We start from the raw sequence: 20,668 nt of genomic DNA, 5'->3' as shown, positions 1-20,668 counted from the left end.
CATCTGCTTACACACCTGCAGGGATGGGGGCTTACTTCCTCCTGGGGTGGCAGATTTTCTTCTTGATATAACTCTCCCTGTTTGCAAGATCTTTATGTTAGCTAAGATCAGACTTTCCATAACTCATTTCTTCCCTCTGGATCACGAGGAGGGGACAGAACCTGCCTATCGAGACATTTTTGGAGGCAGAGAGGCCTTTTCCAGCCTAGGAAGGGTAGGGATGGAGAGGAGAGGGGTCCAGGGGAAGAAATTAAACGAGCCAGACTCAGTGGGTGAGGGTCAGTGGAAGAAAGTTGTATTCTGTCTGATGCCAGGCTCCTGGCAGGGTGTCTGGAGGGACAGTGGGCCATTAACTAGGAAAAGGGGGAGGACGAGAACAATGTGGAAGTGTCCAGAGGCGCTTCAGGGAGGGTTGGACCACAGCCGCATCCCCTGGGCTTCTCTGAGAAGAGCCTTAGCCAGGAAGGGCAATGCCAAGGGTGGAGCCAGGTAATCTCCCCTCTATCCGGGGCCTCTGAGTCTCTGCTGTTCTTCCCCGCCTGCAGGCACATATGTGGGATGCTTCAGTGACGACGGCCAGGAGAGAACTCTGAAGGGGGCTGTGTTTTTTGACTTGAGAAAGATGACCGTCTCCCACTGCCAGAATGCGTGCGCTGAGCGGTAAGTGTGGGACCCTGACCATCAGCTCCACTGGAAATAAGGTCCAGAAAGTGGAAGTGGTGTCCCTGAGGTGATGCGTCGGCTTCCAGTTGGCTGTCATAGTGTAAGCAGAGCTCGACCGATCAGATCCCAGTGGTCCGGAACAAAGAAAGTTTACTGACGGGACGGCAGGGGGTTATGGAAAGAGCTCTGGGCTCAGTGTCAGGAGAGCCGGGGTTCACTTCCTGCAATGCCAGGACTCACCCTTAGCCTGGCCCCAGACCCAGCTGCCATTCCTGGAACCAGACCTCAGTGCCCTGGGCCAAGGTCAGGACTCACCCCAGGCCCCGCTCTGCCTGCAGGTCCTACGTCTATGCCGGTTTGGAGGCCGGGGCCGAATGCTACTGTGGAAACCGGCTCCCAGCAATGAGCATGGGGCCAGAGGAGTGTAACCATGAGTGCAAAGGGGAGAAGAGCTCCGTGTGCGGGGGTGTGGGCCGTCTCTCCGTGTACCGCGTGGAGCAGCTGCAGCCCGGCTCCAGGAAGCGTGAGTGTGCCAGTCTGTCCCTGAGTTCCGTCTGTCCCCTGCTCTGCCACCACCCCCGCATCTGCAGCCCCTCATCCAAACCACATGGGACCGAACCTGTGCTCCGCCTTCCTCACCACCTTCCCCAGACAGGCTCGCGGCAGGGGTGTGGGGTTAGCCTAAGTTCGCTCGAGTTCATGACCGAGGCACATCTTTCCTTATCCTCTACAGGAGAGAGAAACTGATCCGGAGGCCCAGGGCCTAGGTCTAGGTGTGTCTCAGACATGCTGTGTGGCCTCAGGCAGTTTGCTTCCCCTCTCTGGTTTCCAGTCTAGTTTGTGAAGTGCAGAGGCAGACTTTGATTTCTAGCAATGGGGCAGACCAGGTAGTCTGAATGTTTCCTAGCTATGAAACACCTAGAAATGCTGGGTAAAATTGTCTTAAATGCACAGCTGAACTAACAAGAAAGTAAGGAAATCCCTGGCTCCAGGAAAGAAGTGGGAAGTAGGAATCACAGTGGTGAGATGAAGGTAATCAAGGATGCTGTGCAGCTCTGGGTCTCCGCCAGGGGAAGTTGTTCATCTTGGTGATCACACGGCTTAGGTTTTCATGTCCACAGAGGACAGAAAAGGAGGCTTTGAGCCTGTCAGGGTAGGGAGTTGGATTGAAACTTCTGTATAAAGTTGGATCCAATTTCACTGAAGTATAAATCAGTGAAATTTTACATTAAAAAAAAAAAAACAACCTGCCAGAAATAGAAAAACTTGTCTGTTTTGACCTGAGCTTTGGGTGAAAAACAATTTTCCTAAGAATTTATAACCTAAGAGTTTATAATTGCAGGCCTGCGTTTGTCTGCGTTTTAAGGTTCAGATTTGTGCCGTCTGCCTGGTCCTGAAAGCTCCAACATGAAGTTTGGCTCTGGGCCATCTGGAGGTACCAACAGAGGCACGTGCAAAATTCTCTCTTGGGATCTCTGCCACCAACCCAGGTGTAAAGGGTTCCCGTAGCTGAATTCCCACTGAAGATGAGTTTACAATTCAAAATTATAGAACCCAGGGGGAAATAATCGACCACAGGGAGAGTAAACTGATACATCAAACAGCAAGACTGAACCTCCCGGAATTTCACCTGAAAGTGCAGAGATGTCATCTCAACAGAGATGACCACTGAGGGGGCCCAGCTAGGCGTTGGTGAAACTCGGATCTGTCCTCATTGCAAGATGAGCTGCAGATCCACTTGCTGTAATTATAAAAGGCCCTTCTATAAATTAATACGGCTGTGTACATTTGCACATTTGGGGGGCCGTCCTCTTCCTGACGGGGAGGGGCCAGGCTGGGAAACAGTCAGAGTGTGGGAGACCTCCCCCCACCGCTGGCGAGTGTGAGACTGCAGGTGATGGAAGCACAGCCCAGCATCCAGGAGCATCAACTCATGAACTCAGCCACCTCTGGCCATGGACCAGGGCTCCGGGAGAGCTGATGGATTAGTTCGAGAACTGGACAGAGCTCAGAGAAAGGGGTCAGGTCAGACGCGAAGACTGCAGAGGGGTTTCTGGGAGAGCTTTCCGAGTGACGAAGGAGTTTGCTAAGCAGTCCAGAAGCCCAGCTCAGAGGAGCATGGGTGAGCTGCAAAGCCAACACTGGCTACCATCTATGGGGTCGGAGTGATGGGGAGAGTGGCTCAGTGCTCAGACCCGGCCAGCTAGGCTATTCCAGTGCTTTCTATATTCAGACAGGATTGTCGGGGAACCAGGGCTCCGGATGGGGGAATGGGGACGGGGTGGAGACCCTGACAGTGCACTCTACGGATTCACCAATGAGCCATTAACTTAACAGATACTCATTGACACCTACTCTGTGGCAGGCCCTGTCCTGGCTCAGCAGTTTGCCATGGTACATGGATGTATCAAGTCCCGCCCTGTCATCTGGGCATCCACATGGGCCATGAGGACCAAACTGCTCCAGGAGGGCTTCTTGGACCTTTGATTTTCCTGGGTTCAAACAACATTAGCCCCCCTGACTCCTCAGCCCTGCCCGCCAGGAGGATCAGGTCTGTACGTGGGCTCTGGGCTGCCCTGGCAGCTCGTCCTGCCTGCTCAGCCACTGACCCTCAGAGATCAGTACTTGGCTCTAGGTTGCCCACTGGTTAAGGGTCAGATGGTCCAGTCATTCAAGCCAGCCTCAGATCTCAAGCTGGCTAGACTTGTTGTCACAGTTAATGTTGAAACGGTGGGACAGCCACCCCTTCCGGCAGGCTGGGGAGCCTGCACGGCTGGCCTTTGCCGGCCTACTCCCCTCTCAAGGGCATGAACCGACAGGATCTCTGTCAAGAGGTGACCAGGTGACCGGCCATCTGAAATTTCAGCTTCTCACTGGCAAGGAGCTCTCACAGGAGTAAGAGCCGTGAAGGTGCCCCCCGGGTTGGGATCAGGGGGAGGTGCAGAGCAGGTCATCAGTGGCTCCATCTTGGAGGCGTCCTTCTGCCCCAAGCGCCCCTGGAGTTGTCACCTGGGGAGCGGGAGGGAAGGGTGTGGAATGGACTGCCCTGGGTCACAGCCTCTTCCCCGACAGTCACAGCAGTGCAGTCTAGAGGCAGCGGATACTGCACTTCTAGCAGCATCCTGTACCACTGACCTGTTCCAGCTTGTGCCGCGCCCTCACCTGCCCTGTCGTGTCCAATTCCTTATTCTGTCGGCACATATTGGTCACCTGCTGTGTGTCAGGCCCTGGGCCGGGTGTGGGGAGCATTGGGGTGACCCAGATGCAGCCTCCTCGCAGGCCGCAGGGAGGTACTCACCGGAACACTGCTCACCCTCCCTTGCCATGTGGCCCGAAGCCTGCCTCCCTGGAGCCTGTCCCACCCCAGTGCAGCTGACCGAGGACCACAGCCCAGTCCGTCTAGATATTTTGTCCTTTGGGGGCCCACTCATGCCACAGGACAGGACGGAGTTCTGTGGGTCCTGCACAAGTCATCACCCCAGGCCCTTGCACCAAAATCCAGGGCAGGAAAGTGGCTCTGGCAGATGCAGCCCCACGGGGGCTGGCATGTGGGTGTGTGTCATCCCTCAGAACAACTCTAGCCGCCAGGCGCTACTTAGGTGAGAAAATGGAGAGTCTCTGAGTCCACGACACGCCCAGATTGCTGACTGAGTCCCTGGCGGTGCCGGGGCTTGATCCCAGGCCGTCGTTAGGATGCTCTGCCTGGACTCTTTTCCCAGCACCAGGCTGCTTTCCTTCATCTGTGCCCTGATAGGTCCGTGCCCTGACGCCCAGACCACTGGTGCCATGGTCGATAGGATGGGCTTCCAGACCCAGAGTTTGGTCCTGCTTTGTCATTTTGCATGGAGAGAGCCTCCCGCCGTGGTGCCGTGGCTAGAGGGTTTCTGCTCTCTCCAAGAGGTGTGGCAGGCGGAGAGAACCGGGAGAGGTGCTGAGCCCCGGGAGATGTTGTGTTAAAAAGGAGCATGGGATGAGAATCAGGACGCCATCCAGAGAAACTCTGAGGAGTCTGGAGGAAATAGGAACAGTTGGTGCCGGAACATTCCAGAAGGTTTGTCCCCACACCAAGGAAGCCAACTAGGGAGCTGAACTTCCCCACCAGAAGGTCTGTAGAACAACTTGGCAGCCTGTGTACCATGGGCTTGAGGAGTATTCCTAGAATTTGGCGGGAGTTCAAGACCAGAGAAAGCAAAGTAGTGGTGTGACTCGACGGCACAGCAAGAGGGAGTGTGGCAGGATTTCAGGTTTCCAAGTCGACTTTTCTTTTCGCGCGTGCGTGGGTAGGACAGAGTTTTCCAGAGTGTCAATCTCTTGGGTCACCCAGTGCAGAATCTAGTACGGAATGGGTGCACGATCCCGATTTGTGGAAGGAAGGAAGGGAAGGAGGAGGAGAGGACGCACACTGTCCCCCGAGGGCTGGCAGGAGATGCAAGACATGAGTGCAGAAGCTTCAGCAAATGGTCCCTTGTCGGTGACCCCGGCGACCCAGGCTAACGAAGGTTCTGGTGCCTGGTTTCTCTCAGGAGCTTGGCTTGACCACAGCCTCTACGGGCAGTTTGCCCTCTCTGATGGGAAATCTGCCTTTCCTGAGTGTGTTTCCACCTGTTTTGGCCTCTGAAGCCACCGTTTTCCTCTGTGACAGGCCCCGAGAATGGTGGGCACCATTTCTCACCGGAACCCCATTTCCTTCCCCGCAGGAAGGACCGTCACGTACCGGGGCTGCTTCCGACTGCTGGAGAACGTCACCCACGCCTTCCCCGACTCCCTGGTACAGGCCAACGTGACCGTGGAGACGTGTTCAGGATTTTGTTCCCAGAAAGTAAGAGCAATTATGATCTCACAGCCCTGTCCTTTAACCGTCCAGCCTGAGTGGTGGTCTCAGGGAGGGGCAGGTGCCCGTGCGGGGCTGCGGCTGTCCGTCCTCGGAGCCTGGGTGGGAGCTGAGGAGGGAGGTCCGGGAGGGCGGCGGGCGATGATGTAGCAGAGTCGCCGAGGATGCCAGCAGGAAGCCCGCTAACGAGGTGGTCCGGGGCTGGGTGGGGAGTTGTCAGAGAAGGTTGTAAAGCTGAAAGAATCGTGCCTTTCCCGACGTGAGCTCTTGGCACGAGTGTCAGATGTTAAGTTGACTTGGTTTGGAAACAGGAAGATGCTGGCTTGGGACTTGGGGAGTGCAGATTTTCTGTTATTTGCGCTGACGGCGTTGGGCCACGAATCTGACTTTCGGGGGCTGTAGTCACTCATGTACCTTTGGTTCAGCCTGGGCTGAGAACTGGAGTGTGGCTCTGTGCAGGGGCTGGGCTGGGCACCAAAGCCCACTGTCCCTGCATTGCATGCCAGCTCCAGGGTGGGAAATGTTGATCAAGGCCACGTGGGGCTTGCACAAAGCAGGACCGGGGACGGGGTGTGAAGCGAGGCTGGCGGGACCGGCGGGCCGCCCAAAGGGCTTTGAGAGCTGGGGCTGGAGACCCATGGTCTCCAGATTGGGCTGGAGGCCGTGGCCCTGGAAATAGCCCCAGGTGGCAGGAGGCTGGGATTTGGGGCTGCTCCGATGTGCTGGGGTTCAGTAGCCTTGACGGGACTGTGATACGTGGCAGTGTAACAGAGTAGGGCTAGGAGAGAGGAGGGCCTTGGCAACGATGATGGTCTTTACCAACAGAAGCTAACAGGTATTGATCGTTTATTCCAGGTTCTGTTCCAACTTTGCACGTGTTAACCCATTGAATCCTCCTGACAACCATAGGTGCTCTGATTAACTGCATTTTGCAGGTGAGGAAACAGAGAGCTCGGGCATCCTGCCCGAGGTCACACGGCCAGGAAGGGGGAGATCCAGGATTTGAACTCCGCCTAGCTCCGTAGCCTGCTGGTTGTTAGAAGGGTATAGGGCGTGGGCCTCAGCCAAAGCACATGTAGTTGGACACAAAGAAGCACTCCCTGCAGGGGGCCCCGACCCACAGGGAGCTGCGCGCTCTCAGCCCTATTGAGATGCTTCCCTTGGAGGTGGGGGGAGACAAAGCCTTTTTCCTACTCGCTTCCCTCTTGCACAGTCGCGGCCTTTGAAGTGGCTCTCTGACAACTCTGGCATTTCCAAAGCCACTGCCAAGGATGTCTTAGGCATCAGGGCTCATGAGACACAATTCTGGGAGCCGAAAAGACTGTTTGTTGATTCACAGACATCTGGCCTGGGGACCCCTTCCGCCCCTCTCCCCCTGGTGGGATCAGAGCCAGTAGAGATGGCAGGGACACCTGCTCGCCCAGCAGGGGAGCAAGCCGCCCTCTCTGGGCTTCCTTCACACCTGCAGTTCAGAGCGGCTCCCTGGAGGGCCGCGCACTGGAATCAGAGGAACTCAGCTGATCTGGGCCTGCTGAAGGCCAGCCTCCCGGTCAGCAGACATAGAGGCGTCTTCCTGTGTGCCAGGCGTTGGGTTGCAGCCTTCCCACCAGTGGTCGGCTCACGGCTCTCAGTGCTCCGTGAGCCGGGATAGTCTGACCCCTGCTTGCTGCGGAGCTAGTGCAGGTTTGCAGGAGTGAGAGCTCTCACACGCAGGCACAGAGCGACGGGGCTTTACATCCCACTCTCGACACCATGCCCCGTGCTTTTCACGCTGCTGCCGCCTCTCGGTGTGATATCGGCGGGGGAAGGGGACAGGCGAGTTAGCCGGAGGAGACAGGAGACAGGAAAAGAAACAAGAGGAAAGGGAGCGGGCAGCATCACGGCTCTGCCTCTTTGATGTTTTAAATTATTTCCAATAGATAACATGCTCACGTGGAACACAGTAAAAAGACACCAGAGGGGTCGAGGGGAAAGTCTTCCTCTCACCCCTGTGTGTCGTCCACTCAGTGTCCTTCCTTGGACGCAGCTGACGGACCTGACCTCGGCCAGCCACTCTCGGAGAGATTCTATGAATATTCAAGTGGTTGTTCCTTTACAGAGTCACGATGCCTTTACAAACCCCACAGATGGTAACGAGCCACACACACTGCTCTGCCCCACGATCCCCTCCTCTCTCTTAGACATTGCTCCACGTTGGCACAGAAAGCGCTTTCCCGCTCTCTTGGATGGATATCCATGTAATTGGACATCCCCCTAACAGAAAGCGCTGTCCCGCTTCCTTGCTTTTACAAACAAGGCTCTGACGACTATCCTTGTAGATGGGTCGTTTTGTGTCGGTGGTGGACCTGCCAGATGAAATTCTTAGGAGGTGCCAGGCCAAAGGCTGTCTGTCCTCGTCCTGTGGGTAAACTTTGCCATGCTGCCCTCGGCAAAGGTTGTGTTCATTTTACGCCCCACCAGCTCTGCGTGAGAGGGAAGCAAGGCATCCTTGTGCCTCTTCTTTTGGAGAAGATAACTTCAAAGCAGCATCCCAGGTAGACGGCCCGGTATTCTGGGGACGCCTCCCCTGGGGCAGCCCACGGGGGCCCAGAGAATTCTGCCTTGTGGTTACAGACACAGAACTTGAAGATTTTAAACTCTTCAACTCCCATTTCCAGCCATTCTTCATGTTTACTGACGGAAATCCAGGTCGCTGCACTCTCACGTTGCAACGTGCGCCAAAAGATACCCGAGGGTTGTCGATCACTTATGCCGTTTTGCACCTTTGCCTTTTGTACGTCTCCCCTCGAGATGCGTTTCAAGGGCTGGTTACTTGCTTGGCTCTGGGCAGCGATGCTGCGAATTGTTGAGGTCAGGACAAGGATGAAAGGGCGGCCAGGGTTCTCAGAAATGGCCTTTGCCCTACAGGCGTCAGAATCTGTGCTGACAGCTTGGCTCATATCCTGGCCTCCCCTGTATTGTCAGATGGGGCAGGGACAGTGGCTGTTTCCTTGAATCCCATTGTTTCGATCCACGGAACGTTGCAGCTGTGAGGATCAGAGTCACCATTTCCAGCTTTCAAGTTGAAAGCAGGTCTTGGCAGGACATACCTGTGGGACAGGGGCCAAACACGTACACTGACACTTATGGAGGGGATGCCAGCTGCCCCAGGAGATAGAGCTCACCCCTGAAGAAGGGCTAAGACAGGAACTGGGTGATTCTGACCTACAGCAGAGGAAGGTCAGTGCCTGCTGGGGATGAAGGAGGCTTGGAGGGAGGCTTCAGTAGGAGGGCTGCAGCTTTTTGGAAGGGTTAGAGCTGGAGGGTGTGGGGCGGCGTCAGCGGGCAGGGGAGGGGCGTGAGGAGTGCATCATAAAACTAGGCAGTGGCGGGGCAGGGGTGAGGTAGTGGGAAGGCAGCCAGCCCGCCCAGAGCGCAGGGCTCCACGGTGCCATGTGAAAGGTAGGACGGGGACAGGCTGCAATGCCCGCCTCCAAGTCCAGATGTTTTTCGGTGGGTAGGAGGGAGCTACAGATGGTGTGGCAGGGAGGGGGCGGTGTGACTGGCGTGGGGCTTCGTAGCTGTGGGTAGGATGCTCCGGGGTGAGGGGTGTTCTCTGTGGATCCCTTTGGGAGACAGCAGTCCTCAGGGCCACCCCCGGAGATGCCTTGCCAAAATTGTGAGTGAAGTCCACCTGTGACCTGGCTCTGGAATTAGGGATTCCCGGTAGGGCAAGGATGAGGCCCCAGATGCCATGCTTGTAAGTAAGACCACCATCTGCCTGACGGAGTGAGCCGCCGGTTCCCAGAATGTCCGTTCCTCGCTTCTCCCTCCTTCTGCTCTGCGGTTGTCGGTATGACTTGTACTCAGGCCTTCTGATGCTCCCCGTCAGCTCTCAGGTTCCCAGTGGGAGCTGGGCGGGGACCCTGACCTCACTCTAGCGCAGGGCTGCTCATCCTTGCAGCTGCTGACATTTCGAGCTGGATAACTGTTCGGGGATCTGTCTGTACATTGTAGGCTGTTTAGCAGCGTCCCTGGCCTCTACCCACTACATACCACTTAGCTGTGACAACCCCGACTGTCTCCAGACACAGCCAGGGGTCCCCTGCAGGGGACCCACTGTCCCAGAGGGCCACCTGGCACGTGTTGTCTCAGCCATACTAGGCCCGGTTCACGTTCCCCACGCATCTGAATCCTGGTGATCGATTCTTTTACAACTCTTTAGGGAGGATGAAGAAGCAAATTCCGCCTCCAGCGTTGAGGTCTGGTGGATACAGGATCAGTTGGAAGTTCAGCTGACCCAGGCCTGCAGAGGCCAGGGATCTCTTTGCAGGAAGGGTCTTCCCTCTCCTCTCCTGGACATTGAGGGTGAATGAGAGAGGTGAACTTGGAGATTTCTGGCTGTACTTTCCTGACCGACGTGCCAAGCACTTCCTCCCTGGAAAGGTGGGTGGCACCGAGGCTGCAGAGACGTCCCAGGGGCAGCTTCATCTCTTCCTAGTTTGGCTGCAGGACAAGCTCGGATGTCCCACGATGTGGGAATGGTTACATTATGCCACGGCCATACAGTGGACTATAATACAGCCACTGAAAATGTTTTCAATGACTTTTATGACGGAAAGTGCTCACAGCGGACTGTTAAATGGGGCGGAGCTAAACCTGAGGGTGGGGACAACAGGCTTAATTAGGGCTGGCTGGGCAGAGGGGCCGGGAGCGGCAGGTGCCAGAGGTGGGGCACGCAAGCAGGAAAAGACGGGGAGCCTTCTTGGTGCCGTGCCCCGATTTCGAGTACCATCTGAGATTTATTTGTGGCTCTCGATAAAAATCTCTACCGTTTTTTTGCTAGTTCGTTACAACGGATTTGAGGAGCTCCCAGAGTGTAGTTTGACGGGGAAAGAACATTGGGGGCCACGTCCGCATCTTAATGATCTGACTCTCTGCCAGCAAGGGCGACTTGACCTGTGTAATGTGTTTTTAAACACAGTAAAATGATCTTGTCTAATTTTCTGCGATCGTGCTGGTGATGGAAGAAAACCTGCTCATTCTCTGGCCTGTAGATGTTATCACCTCCTTCATTTGAACAGAAGGTGAAAATGATCTTAGATGTTTGCACTGCTGCCCATTCGGATGCGGGGTCGTTAATTTTGAAGCCCCGTATTGCTGTTCGAGTAGATAGGCCGTTCGTGGGAGTGTGCCATTCCTGCGGTGGGACTGATGGGCGAAATCTGGTACCATCTGCAAATAGCTTACTAACGTGTGAAGCTTCTGCTATTACACCTTGTGATCTGAGGTTTGCTCTCCCAGCAACTGCTAGTGGTCCTACTGAGAAAGGCATCGCAGGGAGAGAGGTGTTATCCTTTCTGCCTGCCCTCTTTTAGCCTCTTTGGGGTATATACGTTCTTCATACAGAATAGTTATCACCTGGATGTTTTCCCTTCGACATTTCTTCTGAGGTTTTTCCTTTGTCCGTTTAAAGGAGGCGCTAACCCAGCTGCCTGTGCGCATTAACGCGGAGCCGGCTTGTTCTCTGCTGGGCGGTGGCTCTGGCCACGTCCCCTTGCATCCTGATAGATGCAGTCCATCCTGCGTGGGTCTGGGGTTTGTGAATTACTACCTCTGTCTGCTGTCTGGGGCTCCAGTCTGCGGAGAGCCGTCGCCCAAGGGGCCATCCCCTAGGGGCCCCTGGAGACACTCTGACATTTAGCTCAAAGTTATCCTGAGGCAGCGCCTTCGAGGCTGGACACGTGGAAGAGGGCTGGTGCGTTAGCTCTTCCTGTGGAGAAGAGTGAATACAGAGAGACGGCCTAATGCCCCCACCCCATGCCTTTGGCCTCCTCCGGACTCGGACCAGCCAACTTGCTGAGGGTCTACTCTCTGAAAGGCCCCGTAATAGTATAGTTTGAACTGCACTGGTCCACTTATGTGTGGATTTTTTTTCAATAAATTCGTACCGCAGTATACATCATCAGCCATTGGTTGAATCCATGAACACGGAACCGCAGCCTTGAGGATGACCACGGATTTGGGTATCTGTGCCAGGCCCTGGAACCCATCCCTTGCAGATACCAAGAGATGAGAGTATTTCGTTGCATCCTAAAATCCCCCTTACAGCTGGAGAAATCAAGACTCAAGCCATCTAAATTTAAACTCACACCAGAGCCCTTAATCATTAAGCTATGCCCCTTTTACAGATGATAAAACCAAGGCTCACAGCTGCCCGGTAGCTTGTCGACAGTCACACAAATGAGATTCAAAGCCCGGGATTCCTGACAACAGGCGTCAATCTGGGTCCACCTCCCGTAGCTACCCGTCCAAACCACACAGCCCCACACCTGCAGTCAGGTCAGAGGGAAACATGCTCTCAGTTACAGGATCAGCGGACGGGTTTGCATTCAAACTGACATTCGCCGGAAAGCAAGAGTCGGTCCTTTCATCCCCATCCCCACATCCCCCTTCGTGGGCCTCTCCTCTCCTTTCTGTGTCTTGAATGTTCCCCAGTTCTGCCTCTGGAGGCAAGAGACTGGTCAGAGGCAACCTCCATGCCGGTTCCTGAATTTCGTCACAAACCCACCGCATTCACGTTTTTGCCTCCCAGGGGCTGAGTGTGGTGTGTGGCAAAGCCCCGGACTGGGAGTCCGGAAGGCTGGCTTCTGCTCCCACACACCCTGAGGTCGTGGGCTGCTTGCCGCCGGCCTCCAAGCCTCAGCTTCGCCTTCTGAAACCAGAAGTTCTCATCTCGGAAGTTTTGGTAATTCTGTGTAATCCTGGAGATCCTGAGAAAGATGCCCAAGGAGGAGCGAGGATGGAGAAGAGGAGACCCCAGTGGGGGTACTTGTTGAGGCCCCGCTCCTTGCCTGTTGCAATGTCCGCTCCTTGACCCCTTGGCCACGGCCAAGCCTTGGCGTGTGGATCCCCGCCGCCCGGAGAGCCCAGCCCTGGCCGTATTGTGACCCGGCTCCAGGCTGAATGCCCAGACATACTGCAGACCCAGTCCCCGCCTGAGCCCCCATCCTGGACACCCAGGCTCAGGCTGTAGAGAAAGTACTGGGATCAGGGTGTGCACCCACCCTGCCCTCGGAACTCCTCATCTGTTCGAAGCAGTATCACCTCTGTGTTCCTGTTCTGCCTAGTCTTGGTTCATTGTCTCCTCTTCTCTCTCTCTGTGCTTTCGCTCTTGCTTTTGTTCTCTCTCTCTCTCTCTCTCTCTCTCTCTCTCTCTCTCTCCCTGCAGCTTGACGTGGAGGTGCCGGGGAGCAGCAAGGTTGGCAGAGAGATAAGATTCATCAATATTTAATTTTTAAGGAAATCATGTCTTAGAAATCCCCAAGGGGCTGAAAATTGTTCTGTGTTTTCAGAATCCAATGATGTTGCTGAAGAGGTTATGTTGTAAATAAAACCACATTACTGTCTGCAGCTCTCCCGTTGCTCTGCAAACACCCGGGAACTTGACAGTTTAATCCACTCAGGGAAGCAAAAAGGTTCGGGTCACTGGTGGGGGCAGCCTGGCCCCACAGCCCTGGGATACAGGATCATGAGGCATCGACATCAGCCGTTCCCTCCGGGGAGGGAGACAGACCCAGCCTGCCCTGAGCAGACTTTTTTTTTTTTAAACCGTGTTGGTGAAATGTTCTTGTCCGGACAGGAATCTCAGGGTGGCGGAGTCCCGTGGGGCTCCTGTTGTCAGGGAGGGTTTGCTCAGATGGAGCAGGCTTTGTTCTCTTTCCTCATGGCACAAGTGACCAACAGAAGGCTCACGTCCGAGTCTGTTGCCAGCCACTCTGGGGGGAGTTGGGATCTGGAGAGGACATCCATTCGTTCGTTGGTTCATCCATCCAACATCCATTAGCATCCACCACGTTCTAGACTTCGTTCCAGGTACTGAGAATGCAGCAAAGCACACAGACACACACAAATCCCGGCTTATATTCTGTGGGCAAAGGCAGATAGTAAACCAGGTAAGATATATAGTACGTTGAACGGTGACAAGCACCGTGGAGAAAAATGAAGCAGGAACCTTGCATATGTACCCGTCGGAAATGAAGACGTGTATCCACTGAAAGTCTTGCCCAAGGATGTGCGTAGCAGCGTTATTCGTAACAGGTAAAAACTGAAAACAGCCCAGGGATCCGCCAAGTGAAGGAGTCCACAGCTTGTTATGTCCACGCACGGAACGATACTCAGCGATGAAAAGCAACAGTCCACTGCCAGACAGAACAACATGGGTGGACTTAAGAAATATTCTTCTGAAAGAAACCAGGCTCACAAAAATATGTGCTGAGTGATTCTATGTACAGGCCATTCTAGAACAGACAAAACTCATCTGTGATGATGGAAGTCAGACTAGGGGTTGCTTTGGGGGAGGGAGGCATGACTGGGAAGGGGCCGAGGAAACTGGTGGGAGGGAAACGCTGTGTATCCTGCTAGGCATTCATCAAAACAGACTGGGTGGTACATTCAGGGTCAGAGTGTCCCATCGAGGTAAGTTATACCACTGAAACAAAAGTAGAAAACACAGCAAGGGATTGGGTGTATCGGTGATAGCAGGAGGGATGTTGCAACTCGAAATGGGGTGGCCAGGAAGGCCTCAAAGAAGAGGTCTTGCAGAAGGTGAGGGAGAAAACCATGAGGGTATCTGGGGGCTTCCCTGGTGGCACAGTGCTTAAGAATCCACCTGCCAATGCAGGGGACACGGGTTCGCGCCCTGGTCCGGGAAGATCCCACATGCTGCGGAGCAACTAAGCCCGTGCGCCACAACTGCTGAGCCTGTGTTCTAGAGCCCACGAGCCACAACTATGGAGGCCGTGTGTCTAGAGCCCGTGCTTCGCAACAAGAGAAGACACTGCAATGAGAAGCCCACACTCCGCAACGAAGAGTAGCCCCCGCTCGCCGCAACTAGAGAAAGCCCGTGTGCAGCAACAAAGACCCAATGCAACCAAAAAAAACCAAATTAATTAAATTAATTTAAAAAAAGAAAACCATGAGGGTATCTGGGAAAGGACATTCCAGGCAGAGGGCACAGCAAGTGCAAAGGCCCTGAGGTGGGAGCGAGACTGCAGTGGCCAAGGACTGGTAAGAAAGCTAGTGTTAGTTTGCTCGGCCTGTCATAACAAATTCCCACAGACTGCTGGGTGGCTTCAACAATAGAAATTTATTTTCTCTCAGTTATGGAGGCTAGAAGTCCAAGATCAAAGTGTTGGCACGGTTGGTTTCTTCTGAGGCCTGTCTCTCTGGCTTGACAATGGCCTCCTCCTCCGTCTCTGTGTGTCTGGGTCCTAATCTCTTCTCATAACGACACCAGTCAGATTCGATGGGGGCCCATCCTAATGGCCCCAGTTTAACTTAATTGCCTCTTTAAAGGCCCTGTCTCCAAATACAGTCATATTCTGAAGCGCTGGGGGTTAAGGCATCCACATATGAATTTTAGGGGACACAATTCAGCCCGTAACAGCCAGCGTGGATAGAAGTGTGGGAGACACAGACGCAGACAGCTGCGTGCTCTCTGCTGCCGCCGTGGTACCCAGGCTGCTTGTTCCCTCTGCTCGCTGTGATGAAGGTATTGAGCTGGGACGAGATGGGATGAGGGCTTTTCGGGAGAGGATGGATAGCAGTGGGAGAGGCCAGAGGTTGCAGTTCTTGTGATGGCTTTTCACTAACTCACATCAGCAGGAGAACTTGCTTCCAGAAAGCCAACGACATTCTCATTGAGGGTCAGGACACAGATTTGCTTTCTGTTGAGAAATGACATGGGGGCCCCAGGGTGGGTGGAGTCTAGCCAGAGGTACTGATGGGGTTTGTCCAGCCTTTTGTCCCCTCACTCCAAGCCCAGCGGCCCCAGCTGCCTGTGCTGGACATCACCGCAGCTCTGACAGTGACGGCAGCTGTGGCTGAGTGGGTCCTGGTTCTAGGGTTAGGGCCCCATTGTGGCCACTGAGCCCTCAAAGCAATTCTTTTCTTTTTTTTAATATATTTTTAAAATGTATTTTTTGGCTGCATTGGGTCTTCGTTGCTGTGCACAGGCTTTCTCTAGTTGCAGTGAGCCGGGGCTACCCTTCGTTGCGGTGCACGGGCTTCTCATTGCGGTGGCTTCTCTTGTTGCAGTGCACAGGCTCTAGGCACGCAGGCTTCAGTAGTTGTGGCTCGCAGGCTCTAGAGCGCAGGCTCAGTAGTTGTGGCGCATGGGCTTGGTTGCTCCGCGGCATGTGGGATCTTCCCAGACCAGGGATCAAACCCGTGTCCCCTGCATTGGCAGGCAGATTCTTAACCACTGAACCACGAGGGAAATCCCAGCGATTCTTTTCTTTATGTGTCTGTTCGAGATTAAGGATCACAAGTGCTGCTTGGGGGAGGGACTTCCAAGCTTTGCTTGATCCTGAGCTTTGGGGGCCTTGGAGGGGGAGCCAAAAAGAGGAATTTTAGGAACCAAACTCTCAGGTACTCTGCGTGTCAGGAGGGTGGTCTGGGGCCCGCCTCTAGTACAATTAAAGGTCTTAAGAGTTAAGAGTAAGGGAGCCCTTACTATGTGCTGGGTCCTTTTCATGCATCATCCTCCCTTCACTCTCCCAGCACTCTAGGGTGTGAATATTATTGCCCCCAGATGACAGATGAGACAGCCAAGACTTGAGGGACAGGTAGTGATTGGTCCAAGGTCATACAGATATTCAACCGTGGCCCCGGGATTCGAGTCCAGGTCTGTTGGATTGTAAACCTGGTGCTTTTTCTCCTACCGGTGCTTCCTCCCTGGTGCCTCTGGACATGAGCCCATGGACACCCAGAATGACTGCCTACCGCTAGCCCCCTGTCCTGGGAGAAATTTGCAACTCAAGCCTCGTCCAGGAAAGGCATGGGGGTAAATGTCCTAGTCTCACTGGCCCTCACGGTGGATCAGAGGGAGAGAAATGAGATCCTCCGACTCTTCCAGGCAGGACAACTCAAGCAATATGTCCATTTTATAGATGGAGAAACTAAGGTTCCAAAAGGGGAGGTGATTTGCTTATGGTCCCATAAAATGTTTAAGGGCATTTCTAATGCCAAAGTGAGCACTGAGCTCTGGAAGCAGATTTCGTGTGTGTGTGTGTAGGGGTGTGTAGTGTAAGAATAGTGAAAGCATCCTCTCCTGTCCCCACATGGCAGCTCAGCCCTGAGAGAGGGATGTGGGGCTGGCAGAGGCAAAGCTGCCCCTGAGCCTTGATGAAGGAGGAGGGGGATGGGGAGAGGCCTTCGTGGGGGCTGTGAGGCCTCTGGGAGAGCATCCCACCTACGCTTAGGAGAACAGCCCTCCACTGGCGGCAGCCTCCCCTCCTACCTCCTAAGGGACCACCCGGCCCCAGGCTCTGCATCGCCCTCCCCTGGCTGGGACACCATCCACTGTCTTTTCTGAGTGCCGAGATCCTGGGCTCGCCAAGCCACGCTCAGAAGACACTATTGATTTTCCTTTATTTATTTATTTATGAGATTTTTTTTTTTTGCTGTGGGCAAAAAATAAAAAGGTTTGTTCAGCGTTTCCCTTAGCGAGAAGTTTTCTCTGCCCACTGCTTCCCTCGCCCCCAAGCACACACCCGATGGACTCCTCTCCTCTCTCTCTGCTCCAGGGGGCCTTCATCTCCTGTTTGCAAGATGCAGGGAGAGGCAGAGTGGAAATGGGGCTGAGTGTCCTACCCGGTGCCTGGCACATAGTAGGTGCTCAAGTAAAATGTTTGGGAGAGGTGAGTGGAGGAATTGCCTGCCAGGGAAAGGAGGCCGAGGATGGCCTGCTCCTCTGTGAAGAAAGCACCTACTGTGTGCTGGGCCCAGCGCTGGGCAATTTGGACCTTTCTCATCTAGTTTTCACAACCGATGTGCAAGGTGGGTTTTATTCCCTTTGTTCAATGGTGCAATTCAGAAAGGTTCAAGGTTACCCAGGCTGTGAACCTGAATTCACATTCAGGCCTTCCCAATGCCAGCGCCCCAGCTCTCGCTGCTGTGCGGTGGGCGCAGCCTCCTTCCCAGAGGGAACCAAGAAAACATAGGTAAAAAACCACCAGGAATTGGCTTGGCCTTCTAACCCTGGCAGGGCCCCTGCGATTTGAGGAAGCCCCCATCAGCCTGAGCACCTCGGGGTGGTCAAGGCCTGACCTTGCCCACCCCTCCTGTCCTGGAGAGATGCTGTGTGGGAATCTGTCACCGGCCCTGCACCCCACCCCGCAGCAGGACTGCAGAAGCAGGGGTTAGGTCTGTCTCTTTCCAGGGAGGGCTGGTGGGAATTCCAGACCTCACTGGTGGCTCACAGTCTGTTGGTTAAAGATGTTGAATGCTGAGCTGCCCTGGGTGGGCCCTTCTGTCCCATTCTAACCCAGACACATGTGGTTTCCCCACCTGGAACGCTGTTCCCTCCCTGGCACTCCTGACGACCCCCTAGATGTCTCCAAAATCCAGGTCCAGTCCCCCCAGTGGAGTCACCCCTCTGTAATAGCACTGGTGCTATTAACAGTGGACTTTTCTGGACTTCCCTGGTGGTCCAGTGATTAAGACTCCACTGCAGGGGGCACGGGTTAGATCCCTGGTCGGGGAAGTTCTGCATGCCGTGTGGTGTGGCAAAAAAAAAAAATTTATACACAGACACATAAAGAATGGGTAATAGAAGAAGGCAGTTATAAATACCAGCTATGACTATGTGACCAGTTACATAAATAAAGACTGTAATTATCATAAAAAACAAAACCAAACAGACAAACAAAGAACAGTGGACTTGTCACCGGCCAGGGATGAGCTGTCCTGTCTCATTGAGCTTTGTCTCCCCTGGGTTTGGGCCCAGAGCCCAGCGCTGGAAGGATGGACAGACACCCCTGTAGATCCCATGCAGCTGGCAGGACATCCCCCGTGCTCACCCTGGTCCCTGAGCAGCGGGGGGCGTGGCCCCTGCATTCACCCAAGATGCTTCTCTTTCTCTCCTTCCCTGGCAGGAGTTCCCCTTGGCCATCCTCAGGGGCTGGGAGTGCTACTGTGCTTACCCCACCCCCCAGTTCAACCTGCGGGATGCTGTGGACAGCTCGCTGTGTGGCCAGGAGTCTGAGGCCCAAAGGCTAGCGGAGTACTGTGAGGTCTACCAGACGCCCGTGCAGGGTGAGTTCTGCCCCCGGAGGTGTACAGGCGTGCAGGGTCCTCCTCCTGTGTCTGCCACTGGTTGTGGCACTTGGTCTGGGGGTTTGGACTGAGTATGCGGTCCTGGGGCGGGGAAGGTGTCTTGGTGGGTGGTCCTATCTTGGGATAACGGGAACAGGAGGCCTCCACCATCCCTGGAGGCAGGACACAGGATGCGGGGCTCGGTTTGAAGAGCACCTGACCTTTATCTGAGTTTCTCTGGGGATGAAGGTGGTTTGAGGATGAGCAGAGAGGCAGGGTCTAGAGGGATAGCAGTGGCAGGGTGGTGGGGCTGGGTGACATGGCAGCCCAGTGGCCACGGGGGCCTCCCTGAGCCAGTCCAGGACCTGGAGACCAGTAAGTCCCCCAGGCTGTGTGCCCAGGCTCCAGCATCTTCCTTGTGTGAGAAGCAGGTCTGCCCCAGCTGACCTTGGGAGTCTGCAGGACGCTGATTCCCACCAGACTCTTACACTGGGAGGTCTCGTCATCACTGGGGCTTTCTCTGGCCAGCCGTGGGCCTCTGCAGCCAAGGTCCAGGTGGCAAATCCCTTCCCCTTTTGGGGCCTCAGTTTTCCCATTCATCTCCCAGTGGGAGTCGTGGGTTGGCATTTCCTATCTAGGGAGGTCTGAGAGAGAGTCTGGGAGTCGCAGTGGAGGTGGGTAACCCTGAGACGACTTCTGGACTTTCAGATACCCGGTGCACGGACCGGAGGTTCCTGCCCACCAAATCCAAAGTGTTCGTGGCTCTGTCAAGCTTCCCGGGAGCCGGGAACACATGGGCGCGGCACCTCATCGAGCACGCCACCGGCTTCTACACAGGCAGCTACTACTTCGATGGAACTCTCTACAACAAAGGTTAGTGCAGGCTGCAGGGCAGGGAGGAAGGCGGTTCCCAGCGCCCGGGCTGCAGCTTCTCCAGCCCGGGTCCTCCTTGGAGCACTGGAGCTGTGCTTCTCAAACTCGAACGCGCGTAAGTGTCACCGTGAGGGCTTATTAATTCAACATAGCTTCCTGGTTTGCATGCCCCCCTCCACCAAGAGAGTGTGATTTAGTCGATCTGAGATGGGGCCTAGGAATTGGCATTTCTAACAAGCTCCTAGGTGGTGCTGACACAGCCAGCCCTAGGACCACACTTTGAGAGAAAATTCACAAGATCTCTTCTGGATTCAAAGGGAAAGCCTAGTAGCTTAGATTCCCTCTCTGTAAACATTTCTTGAGTTTTCCTTAATGTTTAGAACCCTCAATAATTAGGGGAAACTGACTTCATGTGTTCATTTCTTTTTTCTTTTTTTTTTTTTGAGGCAAGTGTAGCTTATCAAAATACGATTTTTTAAAACGAGGTCCAAAAATCTTCAAGAGTTTAATGATTTCTAATATTTCTCTTGTAGAAATAAGAGGCCTCATTATGTCAAGTAAATGAACTTTAAAATGGCTCGAATCTGTGCACTGTTTAAGACTAAGAACCTCAGATACGCCAAGTGGGATCTATATTTGGTGAAATACATATCTCTGTTGTCAAGTGTTAACAACAGTTTCTCTGGGATTCTTAGAGTTTGGTTGAGGAAATGAGGATACTATCTAACAGCCTGGAGAAAACACAAACTTCCTGAGGTGGGCAGCGGGTTCTGGAATCACCCACAGCCATCTTGCTCTGGTTGGGAAAAAGCCAAGGGTGTGCATGTAACCCAGTTTCATCACCCCCGGGAGTCTTGAGTGTTACGGCAGCTACAGGTGAAGTGACCAGATGAAGCACATGGACCTGCCCACTCCGGCCTAGTCCCCTGGGAACCACCTAATGTGTACAGGCTGCAGCTACCCACCGTATTCATCTAGAAAGAAGGCCTTTCCCTTATTCAAACAGCTGGCTGTCTCAGTCTACAAATGGCTAAGTGGCCCAATGGCTCGATAGCTGGGCATAATAAGGATTGGGTCGACACTGCCTCAGAATGGCTTTAGAGATTCCCCGAAGCATCTTTGAGCCTTACGAGACTGGTTAGATGTAGCCACTGGCCTCAGAGCACTGTCAGAGCAGACACACACACACACACACACACACACACACACACACACACACACACA

The 20,668-nt window shown here is 54.3% G+C and overlaps 1 protein-coding gene across 1 annotated transcript in view; it reads left to right on the top strand.

Annotated features, from left to right (window-relative positions):
* The window catches only part of WSCD1 (WSC domain sialate O sulfotransferase 1), a 40,866-nt gene that overhangs the window by 15,988 nt on the left and 4,210 nt on the right, over positions 1-20,668 (top strand). The window contains exons 3-7 of the mRNA XM_027130790.1: positions 546-660; positions 1,002-1,186; positions 5,361-5,482; positions 18,412-18,571; positions 19,280-19,444. Of these exons, the coding sequence (XP_026986591.1) occupies positions 546-660; positions 1,002-1,186; positions 5,361-5,482; positions 18,412-18,571; positions 19,280-19,444 (747 nt within the window). The remainder of the gene's footprint in view (positions 1-545; positions 661-1,001; positions 1,187-5,360; positions 5,483-18,411; positions 18,572-19,279; positions 19,445-20,668) is intronic.

The sequence above is a fragment of the Aethalodelphis obliquidens genome, unplaced genomic scaffold (genome assembly GCF_003676395.1).
Source record: "Aethalodelphis obliquidens isolate GAN/ISIS:26980383/991018 unplaced genomic scaffold, ASM367639v1 scaffold38, whole genome shotgun sequence".
NCBI classification, from domain to species: domain Eukaryota; kingdom Metazoa; phylum Chordata; class Mammalia; order Artiodactyla; family Delphinidae; genus Aethalodelphis; species Aethalodelphis obliquidens.
The sequence above is the reverse complement of the archived record's forward strand: the minus strand, read 5'-3'. Positions and strand labels throughout refer to the sequence as shown.